At 53.9% G+C, this 14,617-nt stretch overlaps 1 protein-coding gene across 2 annotated transcripts; it reads right to left on the bottom strand.

Moving 5' to 3' along the window:
* Positions 1-1,469: 1,469 nt before the first annotated feature.
* On the bottom strand, positions 1,470-13,157 carry SHKBP1 (SH3KBP1 binding protein 1). Of its 2 annotated transcripts, XM_036747272.1 has the most exons (19): positions 13,033-13,144; positions 12,785-12,838; positions 12,422-12,467; positions 12,253-12,326; positions 12,081-12,139; positions 11,648-11,728; positions 11,176-11,337; positions 10,937-11,027; positions 10,335-10,525; positions 9,814-9,929; positions 9,234-9,321; positions 8,970-9,086; positions 8,342-8,512; positions 7,846-8,001; positions 7,281-7,377; positions 6,888-7,066; positions 6,460-6,577; positions 3,608-3,651; positions 1,470-2,495 (listed from the first exon to the last, which is right to left on the bottom strand). In XM_036747272.1, the coding sequence occupies exons 1-19, from the start codon at positions 13,134-13,136 to the stop codon at positions 2,314-2,316; spliced, it is 2,130 nt and encodes a 709-aa protein (XP_036603167.1). In that variant the 5' UTR covers positions 13,137-13,144; the 3' UTR covers positions 1,470-2,313. The 2 variants fall into 2 exon arrangements, with proteins under 2 accessions (XP_036603167.1, XP_036603166.1); XM_036747271.1 differs by lacking the exons at positions 1,470-2,495; positions 3,608-3,651 and adding an exon at positions 5,788-6,223 and having other exon boundaries at positions 13,033-13,157.
* Between the last annotated feature and the right edge of the window lie 1,460 nt (positions 13,158-14,617).

Raw genomic sequence — 14,617 nt, 5'->3', positions numbered from 1 at the left:
CTGTTTTCAGAGCTACTTCTATTCTGAGGTGGTATGATGCTCCTCTGTTGGCCTGTGCTCTGGTCTGTGAGTGCAAGCACTCCTTTCTGCTGTGTAGCCACCAGGAGGACTCCCTCTCCACAATCACCACAAGCTCTGCCACACCAGTGCTCCTCCTCCCCCAAGAACTGCCAACCAGGATTGCGACACAGATCCAAGCAGGGCAAAGCAAGGGAACCTTGCCTCAGCACCAGCCCTGATCTACCACTTGATTATTCCCATCATGTGGGCCAGGGGCGCCAGAAGCAGCTGCCTCTGGAGCTCTGGAAGCAGCCATGGGAGCTTCCTGCTGTTGCGTGCTACCTCTACCACCCCCAGGGCTGGGGCCGGACCTCGCACTCCTCTCACCCAGATCCAGCAGTTTTCCCACTGACTTGCTCTGTTGTCTTTAGCATTTGTGGGTGGAGAAGTCTGGAAACTTCCACAGCTGCCAGTGATTCAGTGCCCTGAGGCCTGCTCCACTCGGTCTACTCCAGCCTGGTCTCTTCAGGCGAGGCCCAAGCTGGGCTGTGCTACGCTCCCAGCATGGTGCGATAGACCCTTCCCAGAGACCATCCAGGCTGTCTTGGGCAGGATATTTGTTTCCCTCTGCTATTTCATGGGTTCTGTAGGCTCTAGAATTTGTTTAGAGTCTTTTTTTTTTATAGGTGTTTGGAGGGGTTTGAGGGAGAGCTTAAGCAAATCTTTGTTTTCAAGCAGCCATCTTGGCTTCGCCCCCTATATTATTATTATAATATATCATTATATTATATTATTATAATAACAAATTAATTATTATGTAATATATAATTATGTTATAATATGTTATATAACATTATTATATTAATAGTGAAAGGTGGCTGGAGATATTTCTGTGGTTTCATTTACCACAGACTCTGATATGATCTCAACATATGTATGAGAAACTCCTCATTGGAGGAGAACCTTTCAGGTTGTACTGTATCTTACCAAATCAAGTTGTTATTGTGGTAATCAATAGATTAATCAGCATTTATTAAATACTTACTATATTTGAGGATTTCCCATTTCCTTCAACTGACCCTTGAATGAGCAGAAACAGAGTTCTAGGCTTATCTTTTTTCTTTTGTACTAGAACTTGACATTCTATTTTTTGAGGTCTCATTTCATTTTATTTTTAATGGTACTTTATTATGTAAAGAAAATTTTTAGCATTCATTTTTACAAAATTTTTAGTTCCAAATTTTTCTCCCTCCTTCTCCTCCCCTCTTCCTAAAACTGTAAGCAATCTGATATAGGCTATATATGTGCAATCAAGTAAAACATATTTCCATATTATTCACAGTTGTGGAAGAAGCAGACCAAAAGGAAAAAAAAACATGAAAAAAATAAAGTGAAAATAATATGCTTTGATCTGCATTCAGGGTCCACTAGTTCTTTCTCTGAAAGTGTACAGAATTTTCCATCGTGAGTCCTTTGTATTTGTCTTGGATCATTATATTGCTGAGAAGAGCTAAGTCATTCGTACTTGATCATTATACAACGTTGCTGCTGTGTACAATGTTTTCTTGGTTCTGCTTATTTCACTTTGCATCAGTTTCTACAAGTCTTTCTAGGTTTTAGAAACTGGCATTCTAAAAAGGGCTATATAGGGTCAGACTAGACATTGCTACTCTGAAGAATTATGGGAAATTGTCTTTCCCAAGGGAAACTTGCACCTCTCTCTCTCTCTTTCTCTCTCTCTCTGTTTCTTTCTGTCTCTCTCTCTCTCCGTAACAATACAAAACACCTGCTCAACCTGTTGGAACCTTATACTCTTCTTGTCTTACTTGTTCCTGGAATGTTCCAGTTGCTCCCAACTCCACAGTGCCCTCACTTATCTTTTTGTTTTCTTGATTCGGTGAGAAATGTTCAGATTTGTCCCATTTTAGAAAAGGACCTGGCTATAACACCTCTTCACACATCTATGTTAGAGCTCTTCCCTTGTGGGCATAAGACAAATTGCCTTGGCTCAGTAACAATGTACAAAGTACTGAATCAATTCTCCAACAAAAGGTGCCCTCTAGTCTCATGATCCTTGTCACCTTCCTGCAGACCTGCTCCAGTTTGTCATTCTTTTGCCTAAAATGTGACTCCTGCAAATAAATAAAGGACTCCAGCTCTGACTAGGACATCCCCTCTGTTCAAATGTTAGCTGTGCCTATGTTCTAGGCACTCTGTGTTCTAAGCTGGTCTTCATCCCTTCCCCCATAGTGGAAGAGAACAGGCTTCCTAGAATTGCAGAATCTCAGAAGGGGAAGGATCTTCAGAGGGCAGCTAGTCCATGTCATACCTGTAGAAATCTCCATAACATCCTTGACTAGCATTCTCTTCTTGAACACCTTTAGTACTAGGGAATTCACTACATCCTGAAGCAGTCCATTCCATCCGAGCTCCAGGAAGAACAAAAGAATGAGGAGGACTGGAATAGGGCTTCCTTTCAGGCCGGCATGCCCCCCCTGTGGGCAATAGGAGATATGCTTCTTGTTTCCTGTAGGTCCCAGTGAGGCAGGCCCATAGAACACTGGTGATCGAATTTGTCAGGTTTGCAGAGGTCCCAATCCTTCATTGTGGCCCCTTGAGAAGCAACCTATGGTATAGGATCTCCACCCCAACCTCTCACCCCATTCCTCAAACTTCCAATCCCAGTGAGTTCTAGACCACAGCTATCAGGAATAAAAAGGGCTGGATTCACTATCCTTATCGGTCCAACAAGAGGACCTCTAAGGTTACTTCTTGCTCTAAATTCTAAAAATTCAACTCTGGTTAATCCCCCATTGTTTTTCATAACATAGAGCCCAGCCCTGACCACAGAATCTCATAGTCTGGACATCAGAGGCCATCAAGTTCTTGTACCTATACCTGAAACAGAATTTTGTCTATAATGTATTTTAAAGATATTTAACAGGAAGGCAGCTGGGGATGCAGTGGATAGAGTGCTGAGTCCAGAGTCAGGAAAACCTGAGTTCAAATCCAGATTCAGACACTTAATAGCTGGGTGACTCTAGGCAAGTCATTTAACCCATTTGCCTCAGTTTCTTCAACTGGGGTAATAATAGCACCCCCCTTCCAGGGTTGTGAGGATCAAATGAGATATTTATAAAGTGCTTAGCACAGTGCCTGGCACATAGTAGGTGCTTACTAATGTTTATTCCTTTCCCCACTCTGCCATCCCCTTCTCTCATCCAGTTTGGCTTAAAGAAGGAGACGTCAACTCCTAGCACAATAACCTAAAAAAGACTTGTCAGATTGAATCCCCTATATCTCAAGTTAGCCCATTTCACTTCTGGGTAGCTACACGCATTAGGATTTTTTCTTCCATCCAGCCTAAATGTGTCTCTTGGAAACCAACCCATGGCTCCTAGTTCTGCTCTGGGGAGCTAAGAACAAATCCGATCCTTTTTCTAAATGGTCACCCTTCAGACACTGGCACATAGCTCCCTCAGGAGTCCCTTGGGGCTTCTCTCCTCTGGGAGAACCATCCCTAGTTCCTCTGATGGATGCCCATATTGGCATCACGTGGAGACTCTGGGCCAACTTTCTTGGTTTCCTCTGGAAGTTTCCAACTTACTGATGTCTTCCATAAAACTGGCACTTGGAATGAGCAGGGGAAGACTGCAAGAAGAAACAGAAGGGCAGGATCAGGATTGAGAAGTCACAGCTACCATACTATGGGGACTTCTTTAATGTTCTGTATGGCCGTAAGTCCATTTATATCCTGATATTTGTAATATAGTTTAGCTGAGTTTTTAAAAAAAGTGAACTCTAGAACCAAACACAATCCTTCAGATGTGGCCTGATCCAGATTTGTAGGAGCAACATTCCTGCCAGAATTCCTGCTAAGTAAAAGGCAGGGAGGCCGTCCCTGAGATTGGATTGATCCAGGGGACCAGGGCTCAAGCCACTGACATAGTCAGGGGCATACAAAAGTACCAAAGTGAAAACCCCTCAGACTTGACAGATGTTTTACTGAGGCAGGGGCACTCAATGCACCCTTCTGACCAGATGTCTCCCAGACGTACCACCCCGATGACAGTGCTATATTCTTGCTGACTTCTTCTATGGTAGCGATCCTTGAGCTTGCTTTGTATTAAATGTTCAGTGGTCTAGGAGCCCTTCATTTCATTTATCATGAGCCCTTGTCAAGCCTGGCCGGGACAGTAAGAAGAGTAAAATGCCACAGGAATGATGATCACCTATCTCACTGAATGGCCGAACAAGTTGTGGTGTATATGTGGCATAGACTACTCTTGTTCTGTAAGAAATGATGCAGGGGATGGCTTTGAAGAAACCTGTGAAGACTGGTATGAACTGATGCAGAAAGGAGTGAGCAGAAACGCAACAATCTACAGTCTCAGCAAAATTATAATGAGCTGTGACTTTGCTACTCTGATCAACAAAACAAGGAACCACAATCCCAAAGGACTCATGACGAAATGGATTATTATTTCCCTCCTGATAGACTCTTGAGTGAAGATTGAAATATATTTTCTTCTCTTTTTCTTGGAACATGGTTAATGTGGAAATTTGTTTTGCATGATTATACATATGTATAATGGGTTTCATTTTTCTTGCCTTCTTAATGGCAAGGGAGGGAGAGAATTTGTAACTGAAAAAATTTTTAAGTCTCTGTCCTTAAAAATATCCCACTGGGTATATAGTTTTAAGAAGCAGGGTGATGGTGGATAAGGCATAGGAATCAGAATCAGAAAGACCTGGGTTCAAATCCCACCTCAGACACTAGCTGCAAGATCCTGAGCAAGCTACTTAAATTCTGTGCCTCAGTTTCCTCATCTGTAACTTGAGGAGGTTGAATTTGCTTACATTGAGCTTATAGTCCACTGAAACCTCCAGATCTTTTTCTTTCTCAATTTTTTTTTTTGGTGGGGGGAAGGCGAGGGGATTAAGTGATTTGCCCACGGTCACATAGTGTCTGAGGCTGGATTTGAACTCAGGTTCTCCTCACTCCAGGACTGGTGCTCTATCTACAGTACCACCTAGCTGTCCCTCTCCAGATCTTTTTCAGACAAACTGCCACCCTTAATTTAATCTTATTAAGTTCATCCCAACAACCAAGCCTGTTGATCCTGACTTTGTCACACAATACAGGGGCTATCTCTTGAAGCACTGTGCCAATAACGTAGATGCCTGGCACACTCCTCTAGAGTCTGCATGCCTCCTCCTTGTCTCCAAAAGCATGAAAGCCCTTTCCTACAAAGCTATGTAAACTCTCTCTATGGCATTTCCCTGCCCTACAAGCTTAACTCCCATCAGAAAAGGAAATGAGGTTAGCAGCCGCATGACCAATTTCGAAATGGGATGGTTTGCTCGATCACCACTTCCTTTTCTAGGCGTTTACCAACAGTTCTGTTAATAACAACACATCCTAGAATGTCAAGGTCAAATGTCCTGACCTATGATTTGCAAGCTCAGCTCTCTCCTCTTTTTTTGGGAAAACTGGGACCTCTCCACTCCTGCGGCTCATCTCCTGCTCTCTAGAAAGTGGCAAAGGTTCCTGGTGTTTACTTGGCAATCACGGACGCCCATTCTTTCAGGCTTTGTCCCCCACAAATCCAAGCTGGATTCCCGGACCTGGTATCTGAAGATCCCACAAACCAGATAAGGCCTCTCTTTCTTTCCTCCCCAGTAGTTGTGAGAAAGAGAGCAGGAAAATAAAAAGACCTTCAAACTGTGGTGGAAAGTAGCCTAGCACCTGGCACCAAGGAAATAAGAGATAAGGACAACATAGGCAACCATGGGGAACACTTTATTGGTGTGCATTGGGGAGAGTGCAGGGTGACTTTGGCTTCTTGTGGCAGGGTTGTAACAGTGATGGCTCCATGGGGACCCCAGCCCTGACCCCACGGTGACGACAGGGAATAAGACAATAGACAGATAGGTGGGGACAGACATCTGAAGGCACTTCACACACCCTCCCTTAGGCAGACCAAGCATTCAGAAGGATGTCTCGCTGAGTGGAGCCTTTGGGGGTAACAGAGGACCCCCAGAGCCAGGATGGGGCCGGGGGGCTGGTGTGGGGGGCCGGCGGGGGTCTGGCCCACTCCGGGCTAGCTCCTGACACCGTTCCACAAAGCTACCAGCCCCCCGTCTCCGGGCCTCCGGTTGTGGGGGGCCTGGGCTCCCCTGATGACTCGGATTGGAGTCTATGCTAGCCTCTGATTGGAAGCTGTGGGATTGGAGGAAGTGGGGGTAGAATTGCAGATCAGTAGAGATAGGAGAAGTTACCTAGCCTTCCTCTGCTCCGCCCATCATAAGAGATGAGACCCAAGTAACCACGTCACTCCCCAGCCCCGGGAGACCCCCATCCCCCCTAGAGCTCAGAACAGATGCACCCTCGGGGGCCGCCCGTGCCCTTCTCCATTTCTACCCTAATGTGGGCCCCTCACAGCCTCTCCCAAATACCTGCAGATGGAAGCCCGGGATGAGGGGCTAGGGGCCAGGCTCCGCACTGTCGGCCCAGGAGGAGCCAGCTCACATTGTTCCAGCTGCTCCAACAGCTCCTCCTCGGTCAGACCTCCTGCTGCAGGGACAGGGACAAGGATGGGGTCAGGGCTCCCAGGGGCAGAGTAGAGGGGAAACCAGAGGTCAGGGGTCAGTGGAATGGAGGGTCATAGAGACCACAGGAGCACAGATTTAGAGCTTGAAGGGGCTTTGGGGATCATCTAGGCTAACCCTCTTACCCTACAGACAAGGAAGCTAAGCCTCAGACAAGAAGTGATGTGCCCAAGATCCCAGAAGTGGCAACATTTGAACCCAGGACTTCCTGACTCAAAGTCCAGTGGTCCAGGGGAAGGAGTCAGTGGCTCAGGGGGCAGGGGCAGCGGATCTACCTGGAGCCTGGCCCAGCCGATCCATGGCTGTGGTAAGGTCCCACATGGCAAGGCTGCCGTTGGCTTGGCCAGTGAGGAGGTAGCGTCGGGGCCGTGAGCCCAGCCTCCGGGAACCCTCACACTCGTGGACTGTGAAGGCCGTTGTGGGAGAGCCGTCCACAGAACGCACCGAGCACACCCTGGTCCAAGGGGAAGGGGGCAGGGATCACTTTCCCTGGGACCCCAGGGTCCAAGCTCTACCTCTCCTTGCTTCCCCTTTCCCAGGCTATCCTCTTCATTCCCTCCCATGTTCTCCGGCTCCCCATGACCTAAGGAATCCAGTTTTCCCCAATGCCATGGTCTGGGACCCAGGGGGATGGGGAGAAGATAGGGTGGGTGGCAGGGGGTCCTCACCGCTGGCCAGTAGATGATAGTCGTACAAAGAGCTGGCTGGAGTTAGGCACCACCTTCTGGATGAAAACCTGCTGGTCATCCCGCTCCCCGTATGGGCCTGAACAGGACCCAAAGGGTCACAACTCGCCCCCGAAACCCCCCAGTCCTGTCTGAGATGCTTAGGACCCTCCCCTCCTCAGGGGGCTTAGATCATGGGCAGGAGATGAGGGATGGCGAAGGATGGGACCTAGGAACCCCTCAGCTGAGGAAACGCCATTAATGAAAGAAGTTCAAATACATGGGAAAATGGAGAAATGGTAGGAGGAGGGACAGAAAGAAAGAGAGCGAAGACTAGGGAATGGAGACTCCTCTTACTGAGATATCCCCCATAGTCACAAAGAGCTAATGGACAGGGGGCAGACAGAGGGGATGGAGGAATCAGGAGAGAAGAACAGGACAGGAGAATGAAGGATGGAAAGACAGAGGCAGAGTGTGATGGGGAAGGGACAGAGGGGGTGAAGGCTGGGCATGGGGCGACTAGACCAGGGCAGGAGGACTGGGAGCTGGACCCAAGCAGGGGCGTCACCAATGTCGTTGCCAGCACTGCAGCCCCCGTGGCTGTCGGCCGCCTCCAGTGCCAGGATTTTGAAGGAGGCCAGAGGGGTAGAGCCTGGCTGGGTGGAGATCATGCCCCGAAAACGGGTCACTGACCACGTCCGCACGTGATTGTTATCAGCACAGACTAGAGGGAGAGGACAGGCCAATGGTATGGTGTAAGAGAGTGGGGACATGAGGACCCTTTCCCTCTGCCCTTTGGGGTCCTTGGCCTAACCCCCTCCCCTGAGCCCCTCCAGGGGCCTAATCCCCCCCCTGAGCCCCCCAAGGGCCTGACCCTTTACCCTTGGCCTAAAGCCCCTCCCCTGAGCCCCCCACCAAAGGCCTGACCCTCTACCCTTGGGGGCCCTTGGCCTGACTCCCTTCCCTGAGCCCTCCCAAGGGCCTGTGGGCTTCAGACTGGGACAAACTGACCTAAGAGGTCTAAGGCTTCTCTAGGCCAGCGACAGGAGCTAAGCCCCACGTACCAGAGATGAGGTGCTTCTCAGACAACATAATCTTGATAACAGGACTGCGGTGCACAGTGAAAGTCTGGAAAAGCTGGGGCCCTGAGCCCACGGTCTCTGGGTGCTGCACAATGACGCGGACCCCACCAGAGCTGGTGCCATAGGCTATCTCCAGCCAGTTACCGCTATCACCTGGGGCCAGGGGTGCAGAGTGTCAGAGATCGGGATGCAGAGATGGCCTGGGGAGGTAGGGGGACAAAGGGAGACAGAGAAAAAGAGAGATGGGGGGACAGAAGAGGCAGAGATGGGAGAAGAGACAGAGAAAAAGAGACGGGGAACAGAAGAGGCAGAGATGGGGGGAAGAGACAGAGAAACAGGGGAGATGGGGGGACAGAAGAGGCAGAGATGGGGAAGAGACAGAGAAAAAGAGAGATGGGGGGACAGAAGAGGCAGAGATGGGGGAAGAGACAGAGAAAAAGAGAGACAGGGGGACAGAAGAGGCAGAGATGGGAGAAGAGACAAAGAAAAAGAGACAGGGGACAGAAGAGGCAGAGATGGGGGAAGAGAAAAAGAAACAGGGCAGATGGGGGGACAGAAGAGGCAGGGTGGGGTAGTGGCAGTCAGCTGGCTGGGTCATGGCGTTGCTCACTGGTCTTAGGTGTGAGATAGACACTGAGGGCAGTGACTCCATCCTGGGCCGGATCCCGGTACAGTTCACTTACTAGCAGGTCATTGTCCTTCATCCTGAGTGGGAATTTCTGCACGTCTGTGGGGGGGGGGAGGAGGTCACTCAAGAAGGATCCTCTCCATGCTGCCCCCCCCCCCCACCTTCCGAAGCACAGCCATGGCAGGGCCTCAGAGACCATCTTATCTAACCCAACATGAGCCAGGGGCGGGGGGCCTCAGGCCTCACCTAAGTAGTAGATGGCTCCATTATTACAGCCGAGCAGCAGGAAGGAGCCGGCGGCATCGTAGCTGGTGATGGGCTGGACCTCCTGGACCTGGCCACAAGAAGGCTGGGGTGGGCATGGGCTGGGGGCACAGGGAGGCCCCACCGGGCAAACAGCAGGTCTAATAATGCTTCCTTCCTTCCATCTCACCCACCTCCTCCCCCTCCTCTCCCTTCCCTCTTTATTCCTTCCTTTTCTCCATCTCTTCCTCTCCCTCCTTCCTCTTTCCCCCCTCCTTCTCATCCTTCCTTCCAAGAAGTTTCAGAGAAGGGAGGGTTCTTGGGAGATTGTCAAGTCCACAAGAGGGAACTGGAGGCCCTGGAGATACTTTCTCCCCTCTTCCCAGGCTCAGTGAGCCAGGGCTCACTCCTCCTCCCAATCTTCTTCCATTGCCCCAGGGTGAGCCCTACACTCTGGCCTACTCCTGGCCTGGAACCTTCTCTGAGAGGCTCACTCCAGCCTTATCTTCCCCCCAGCGCCTGGCACAGGTCTGGGCACCCAGGAGGGTCAGAAGGTCACTGAGATGCTTCCTTTCCCCCGAACCTGCCAATGCTTGGTGACGGCATTCCAGACCCCGATGCGGCCTGTGGAGCTGGTAGCAATGAGTTGGTTTCCCACGAAGAACAGAGACTCAACCGGAACGCCCAGTTGGAACACGCCTGCCCCAGGGACACATGGGAGAAAGCATGAGGGCACAGGACCCATGGGCCTGGGGGCTGATTCCTTTTAGGGGACAGCCCAGGGAGAGCAAGAGGGAACATAAGGGCTAGAGGAGGAAGAGACACAACGGAGGTGGGAGGTAGGGCAGGGAGCAGGGGCCCCTCAAGGCTACCAGGAAGGGAGTCCAGGAAACCCACAACTCAGGAATCTAAAAGGCAGGAGGATGCTTGGAGTAGGGGAAGGGTGCTGGCCCTTGGGAAGCAACCATGACTTGCAGGAGCTGGGAAAGGGTGTCCTAGCTAAAGCAGGTGGGGAAGGGGCCCAGAAGCATGACGGGCTGAGGCCAAGGGAGGAGAGTGGTCCAGGCCAGGGGAAGCATTCACACATGGCGGGAGGGCCCCCACCGATCTCACTGCCGTTGCCATCAGCCTGCAGGGCCCAGAGCAGGATCTCACTGCCAGCAGCGGCAGCCACCATCTTGTCATGCTCGCCCAGGGCACCACCGGGGACACGGGCAGTCAGTGCCAGACGCTCAATGGGCCAGTCCAGCCTCGGGCTTGAGAACACCAGCTGCCAGCCTGATGTCTCCTTCAGCCTGGTGAGGAGCGAGGGCCAGTGTTCACATCCAGACTCATTTATGTGTGTGAGCGTGCACGTGTGCATGCGCGCGCGCACGCCCCTGCCCCAAGCTCTCAGGCCCATCTCTGGCCTTCTTGCTGTCCTCATCTCCTGCTCCCTGATCTCTTTTACTTCCTGGGATGTTCCACTGTCAGGATGGTGAGTCCCTGACACCCCGCATACCCCACAAAGGCCTGGGGCTCCCCGACCCCTCATCACCCCTCTTACCCCTCCCTGAGCTCTCTCCCGGGCTCCTCCAGATTTCCATCTTCACACTCTAGACTCCCTGTGTCTGATTAGCAGCCTCTAACATCCGACCTCCAGGCCCTGACTTCATTTGGAACCACCCCCAGCCCCCAGCTCCATCCAACGGCCTCCACAGCCATACCTGTAGCACACCAGAAACTGTGTATAGGCCACGGCAATCCAGTTGTGGTGACCGCAGACCAGCCGCACCATGCCTGGCTCGTCCGGAGTCCCTGGGTGGCCACAAGAGTGAGGGGGCACCCAAGATCTGGGCCTTTTTGAAGTAGCCAATCCCCATGTGACTGAGGGGCTTAGAAGCAGGGCCAGGGGAATCTCAGGGGCAGACTGGGGCGGAGACAGCATCGAAGCTCAGAGAAGTACCTGAGGTGGGGGTGGGTGCCTTATCTTCCAGCAACCTTCCCAGCAGGCCTGCGTTACCCAAGTTGGGAGGCATGGTGTGGCTGCGGCGCACAGGGGCTGGCCGGCCACCTGACAGCTGGGGACCTGCGAGGCTGTGCCGGTTTCGCCGCTTGGCCGGAAACACTAGAAAGGGAGGGGATGGTAGTGGTAGGTGCGACTCCCCTGCCATGCACCTTCTCAGGAATCTCCATTGGCTCCCTATCACCCCTGGGATCAAATACACCCCCTTGTTTCTTACTGAAAGCCCCTCACAGTCTGGCTGAGGACATGAGGGCCTCACGGGAGCCACCCTCCCTGACGCACCCAGGACTATACTCTTATCATGCCCCTGGGTACAAGATGCAAGGGGTGGGGGCACTGGGAGGTGTCCTCCTTTCTTACTATCCTGTTCCCTAGGCCCATCAATGGCTCCCTTCTACCCCACAGGCCCCACCTGGTGGAGGCAAGTATCCGTTGAAAAGGACATTCCCGCACGATGACCGGTCCAGTTCCTCCCGGAGCTGCAAACGCCGGACTGAGGATGGATGGCAGGATGGAAGAAAAAGGTGCCCTTCTCCACAAAGGGTTCTGGGTTCACTCTGGCCCACTGTATCCTTTTCGCCTGGAGTTCCTCCAGCCACATCCCCTCCCTCCCCATCCAGCACACCGTTCAGACCCCAAGTTCTCCCTCAGCCTGGGCAGTACTTGCTTCCTAGTCCAAATGGGGATCTCCGCACTCCCCCAGGAAGAGTCTGGGAATCCTTCCTCCTCTAGCCCCATCAGACTGGAAGCTCCCCTGGGCAGATGCTGTGATGCCGGGCACACAGTAGGTGCTTAACAAATTCCTTTTTGGGGGGAGGGGAGGGTGGGAAGGGGTATGGACGTACCCAGAGGGGTGATCCCGTAGAACTGGGCTTCATGCAGGAGAAGGGAGCCGTTGACACCCCTGATGAGGCAGGGCCGGGTCAGGACAAGGCAAGGGCCCCCTCCCCCTCCTGTACCCCCTGCTCTGAGGGGATCTCCCCCACCCCCAAGACCCCTCCCCTGGGGGAAGCCTACCTGGGGTCCAGCTCCTTGGTGCGCAGGAAGTTGAGGATGGGGGCAAAGACCGTGGGGTCCCTGTCGATAAAGATCTGGGGGAGGGGGACAAAGGGGGGGGTCGGAGGAGGGCACGGCCCCCCATCTTCATTCCCTCCCCTGTTCCCAGCCCGTGTTCCCACAAACTCACTGCTCCAGTCTCATCCTTCAGGGTGGAAATCCTCCCGCTCAGGAGACTGGGGGAAAAAGAGAGAAGGGATGAGGGTCTGGGGGGCAGAGGGGTCCCCAAGAGACGGGGGTGTCCCCAAGGTGAGAGGTGAGGTGACAGGATAGGAATCCCCAAGAGGAAGGGTGAGGGGGACCCCGAGAGGCACAGAAGGGAAGGGTCCCTGAGGTGAGAGGTGGGGTGAGGGGGACGGGGGTCCCCGAGAGGCACAGAGGGGGGAGGGTCCCTGAGGTGAGAGGTGGGGTGAGAAGTCCTCCAGAGGAAGGGGGGAAGATGCCCGGGGTGCACGGAGAAGGGCAAGGGTGGGTCCCCCATCACCCTCATCACCTGGAGAAGAAGGAGTCGGGGATCCAGGTGAGCGTCTGGCGGGAGGTGCTGAACCTGGGTAGGAAACGAGGCTATGAGTCGGGGAGAGGACGACGGGGGTCGGGGCAGGGCAGAGACCACCACCCCCAATCTGTTCTTCCCCCACCCCCACCCCGGCGCCCTCGCGGCCTCAGCTTCTCCCTCTGAGAAATGGGCGCGGGGGCCCGCGTGCTCTCCAGGGGCTCCCCAGGCCGGGGCTCGGCACTCGCCTCTTGCCCCCCACGTTCAGGTGGATGACCTCCCCGGGCCCGCTCCGGCCCCGACCCAGCTCCTCCGCGGCCCCCGGGATCCCCACCGCGGCTACCGCCGCCATGGCTTGGGCCAAGCCGGGCCAGGTTCCGGGTCTCCCCGAGGCTCCGCCCATATCCCCGCCGATTGGCCCCGGAGCCTCCCCAGCGCGCCGGCCATTGGTCAGAGTCCCCGCCCGTCCGGCAGCAGCTCCCGCCTCTTAAAGGGCCGGAAGAGTCCCTGCGAAATCCCCGAAGACCGTTCCCTGCTCCCTCACCGCAACGCTGCCCCCAGACTCCTGGCCTCCCCTTGGAGCCCGAGGACACACGCCTTCTTTGGCCCGGGTTTCCAGAAATGCCAAAGTCCTGGCTCAGACACTGAAAAACCCCTATGGTCTGTGGCAAGGCGCATGAGCTCCCAGGAGCCTATTTGCTGCTCCGTGGAATGGGTGATAAGATAGGCACTACCTACCTCCTATGACCACGCAAGGAGAAATGCATGGACAAACCTTCCTGCTTCCAGACGCGGACCCTCCAACCCCGGGAGGTGGCCTAGTGCGCTCAGGAAGCCCTCCTGGGCAGGGCAGGCTGCTTAATTGGGGTTCGGAACCCCTGAGATTAGCAGACAGCTGGGCAGGGGGCCTAGGATGCAGCCCTGGGCATGGGGGTTGGGAGACGGTTTGGGGCCCGGCTCTTGGCCTGAAGCCTAGGATGCCAAGCAGATGCTCTGGATCCCCCCCCACACCCCCCCCTCGACCCCATCTCCCGGGTAGCCCAGATCCAAAGAGAAGGGGCAGCAATGGAGAAGCAGAGACTGGACAGAGCAAGGGTTTATTAAAGGTGCATACAGTGCGCCAAGGCCGCTGCCCTCCCCTCCCCCCACCTGGGGCTCCCTCCGGGCCAGCCCCTGTTCCTGAGGCTAGGGGAGGGGGCCTGGCATGGAGGGGCAGGGCTCCGGCCTGAAGCATGCAGGGACAGCAGCGCCTGGCCGTGTGGTGACTGGCAGGCCTCAGGAGCTCCCCTTCCCACTTGTTGGGGGCATCGAGAGGCAGACAGCCTGGATTACCACCCTCCCCCCAAATCCTACGGAAAGCTGGAGTCTCTACAGGTGGATGAGAGGGAGGCCAATGGAAGGATGGAGGTTTGCGAACAGAAACTGAGGAACCAGGTGGCACTGAGCATGGGAGGGGGGTGGGGGGCTCAGGCTCTGGGGTCCCCTCTTCTCTCCCCCTCACCCGACTGGGCCCTTAGGCAGAACAAGGCAGCTTTGGAAGTGAGGTAAAGGCAGAGGAGGGAACCCCCACATCCCCCAGCACCCTGGGCTGGCTGCCCCATAGGGGGGGGTCCCTGTATTCCCTGGGGAGAGAATAGGCCTCACCTGGCCTCCCCCACAGGCTTCTGCCCACCCACCCTGACCTCATTACGGCATTGTGCTCCCTGTCCCCTGAAAAAATATGGGGCTGAGGCGGGATTTATTGCTCCCACAGATCTGAAGGTCCTCCTGCCCCCTCCTCTAGGCCAGGGACCCTGAAGGGTGGGAAGAGTGAGGGGAAGGGAGATTTGGCTC

The sequence above is a fragment of the Trichosurus vulpecula genome, chromosome 2 (genome assembly GCF_011100635.1).
Source record: "Trichosurus vulpecula isolate mTriVul1 chromosome 2, mTriVul1.pri, whole genome shotgun sequence".
NCBI lineage: Eukaryota > Metazoa > Chordata > Mammalia > Diprotodontia > Phalangeridae > Trichosurus > Trichosurus vulpecula.
The sequence above is the reverse complement of the archived record's forward strand: the minus strand, read 5'-3'. Positions and strand labels throughout refer to the sequence as shown.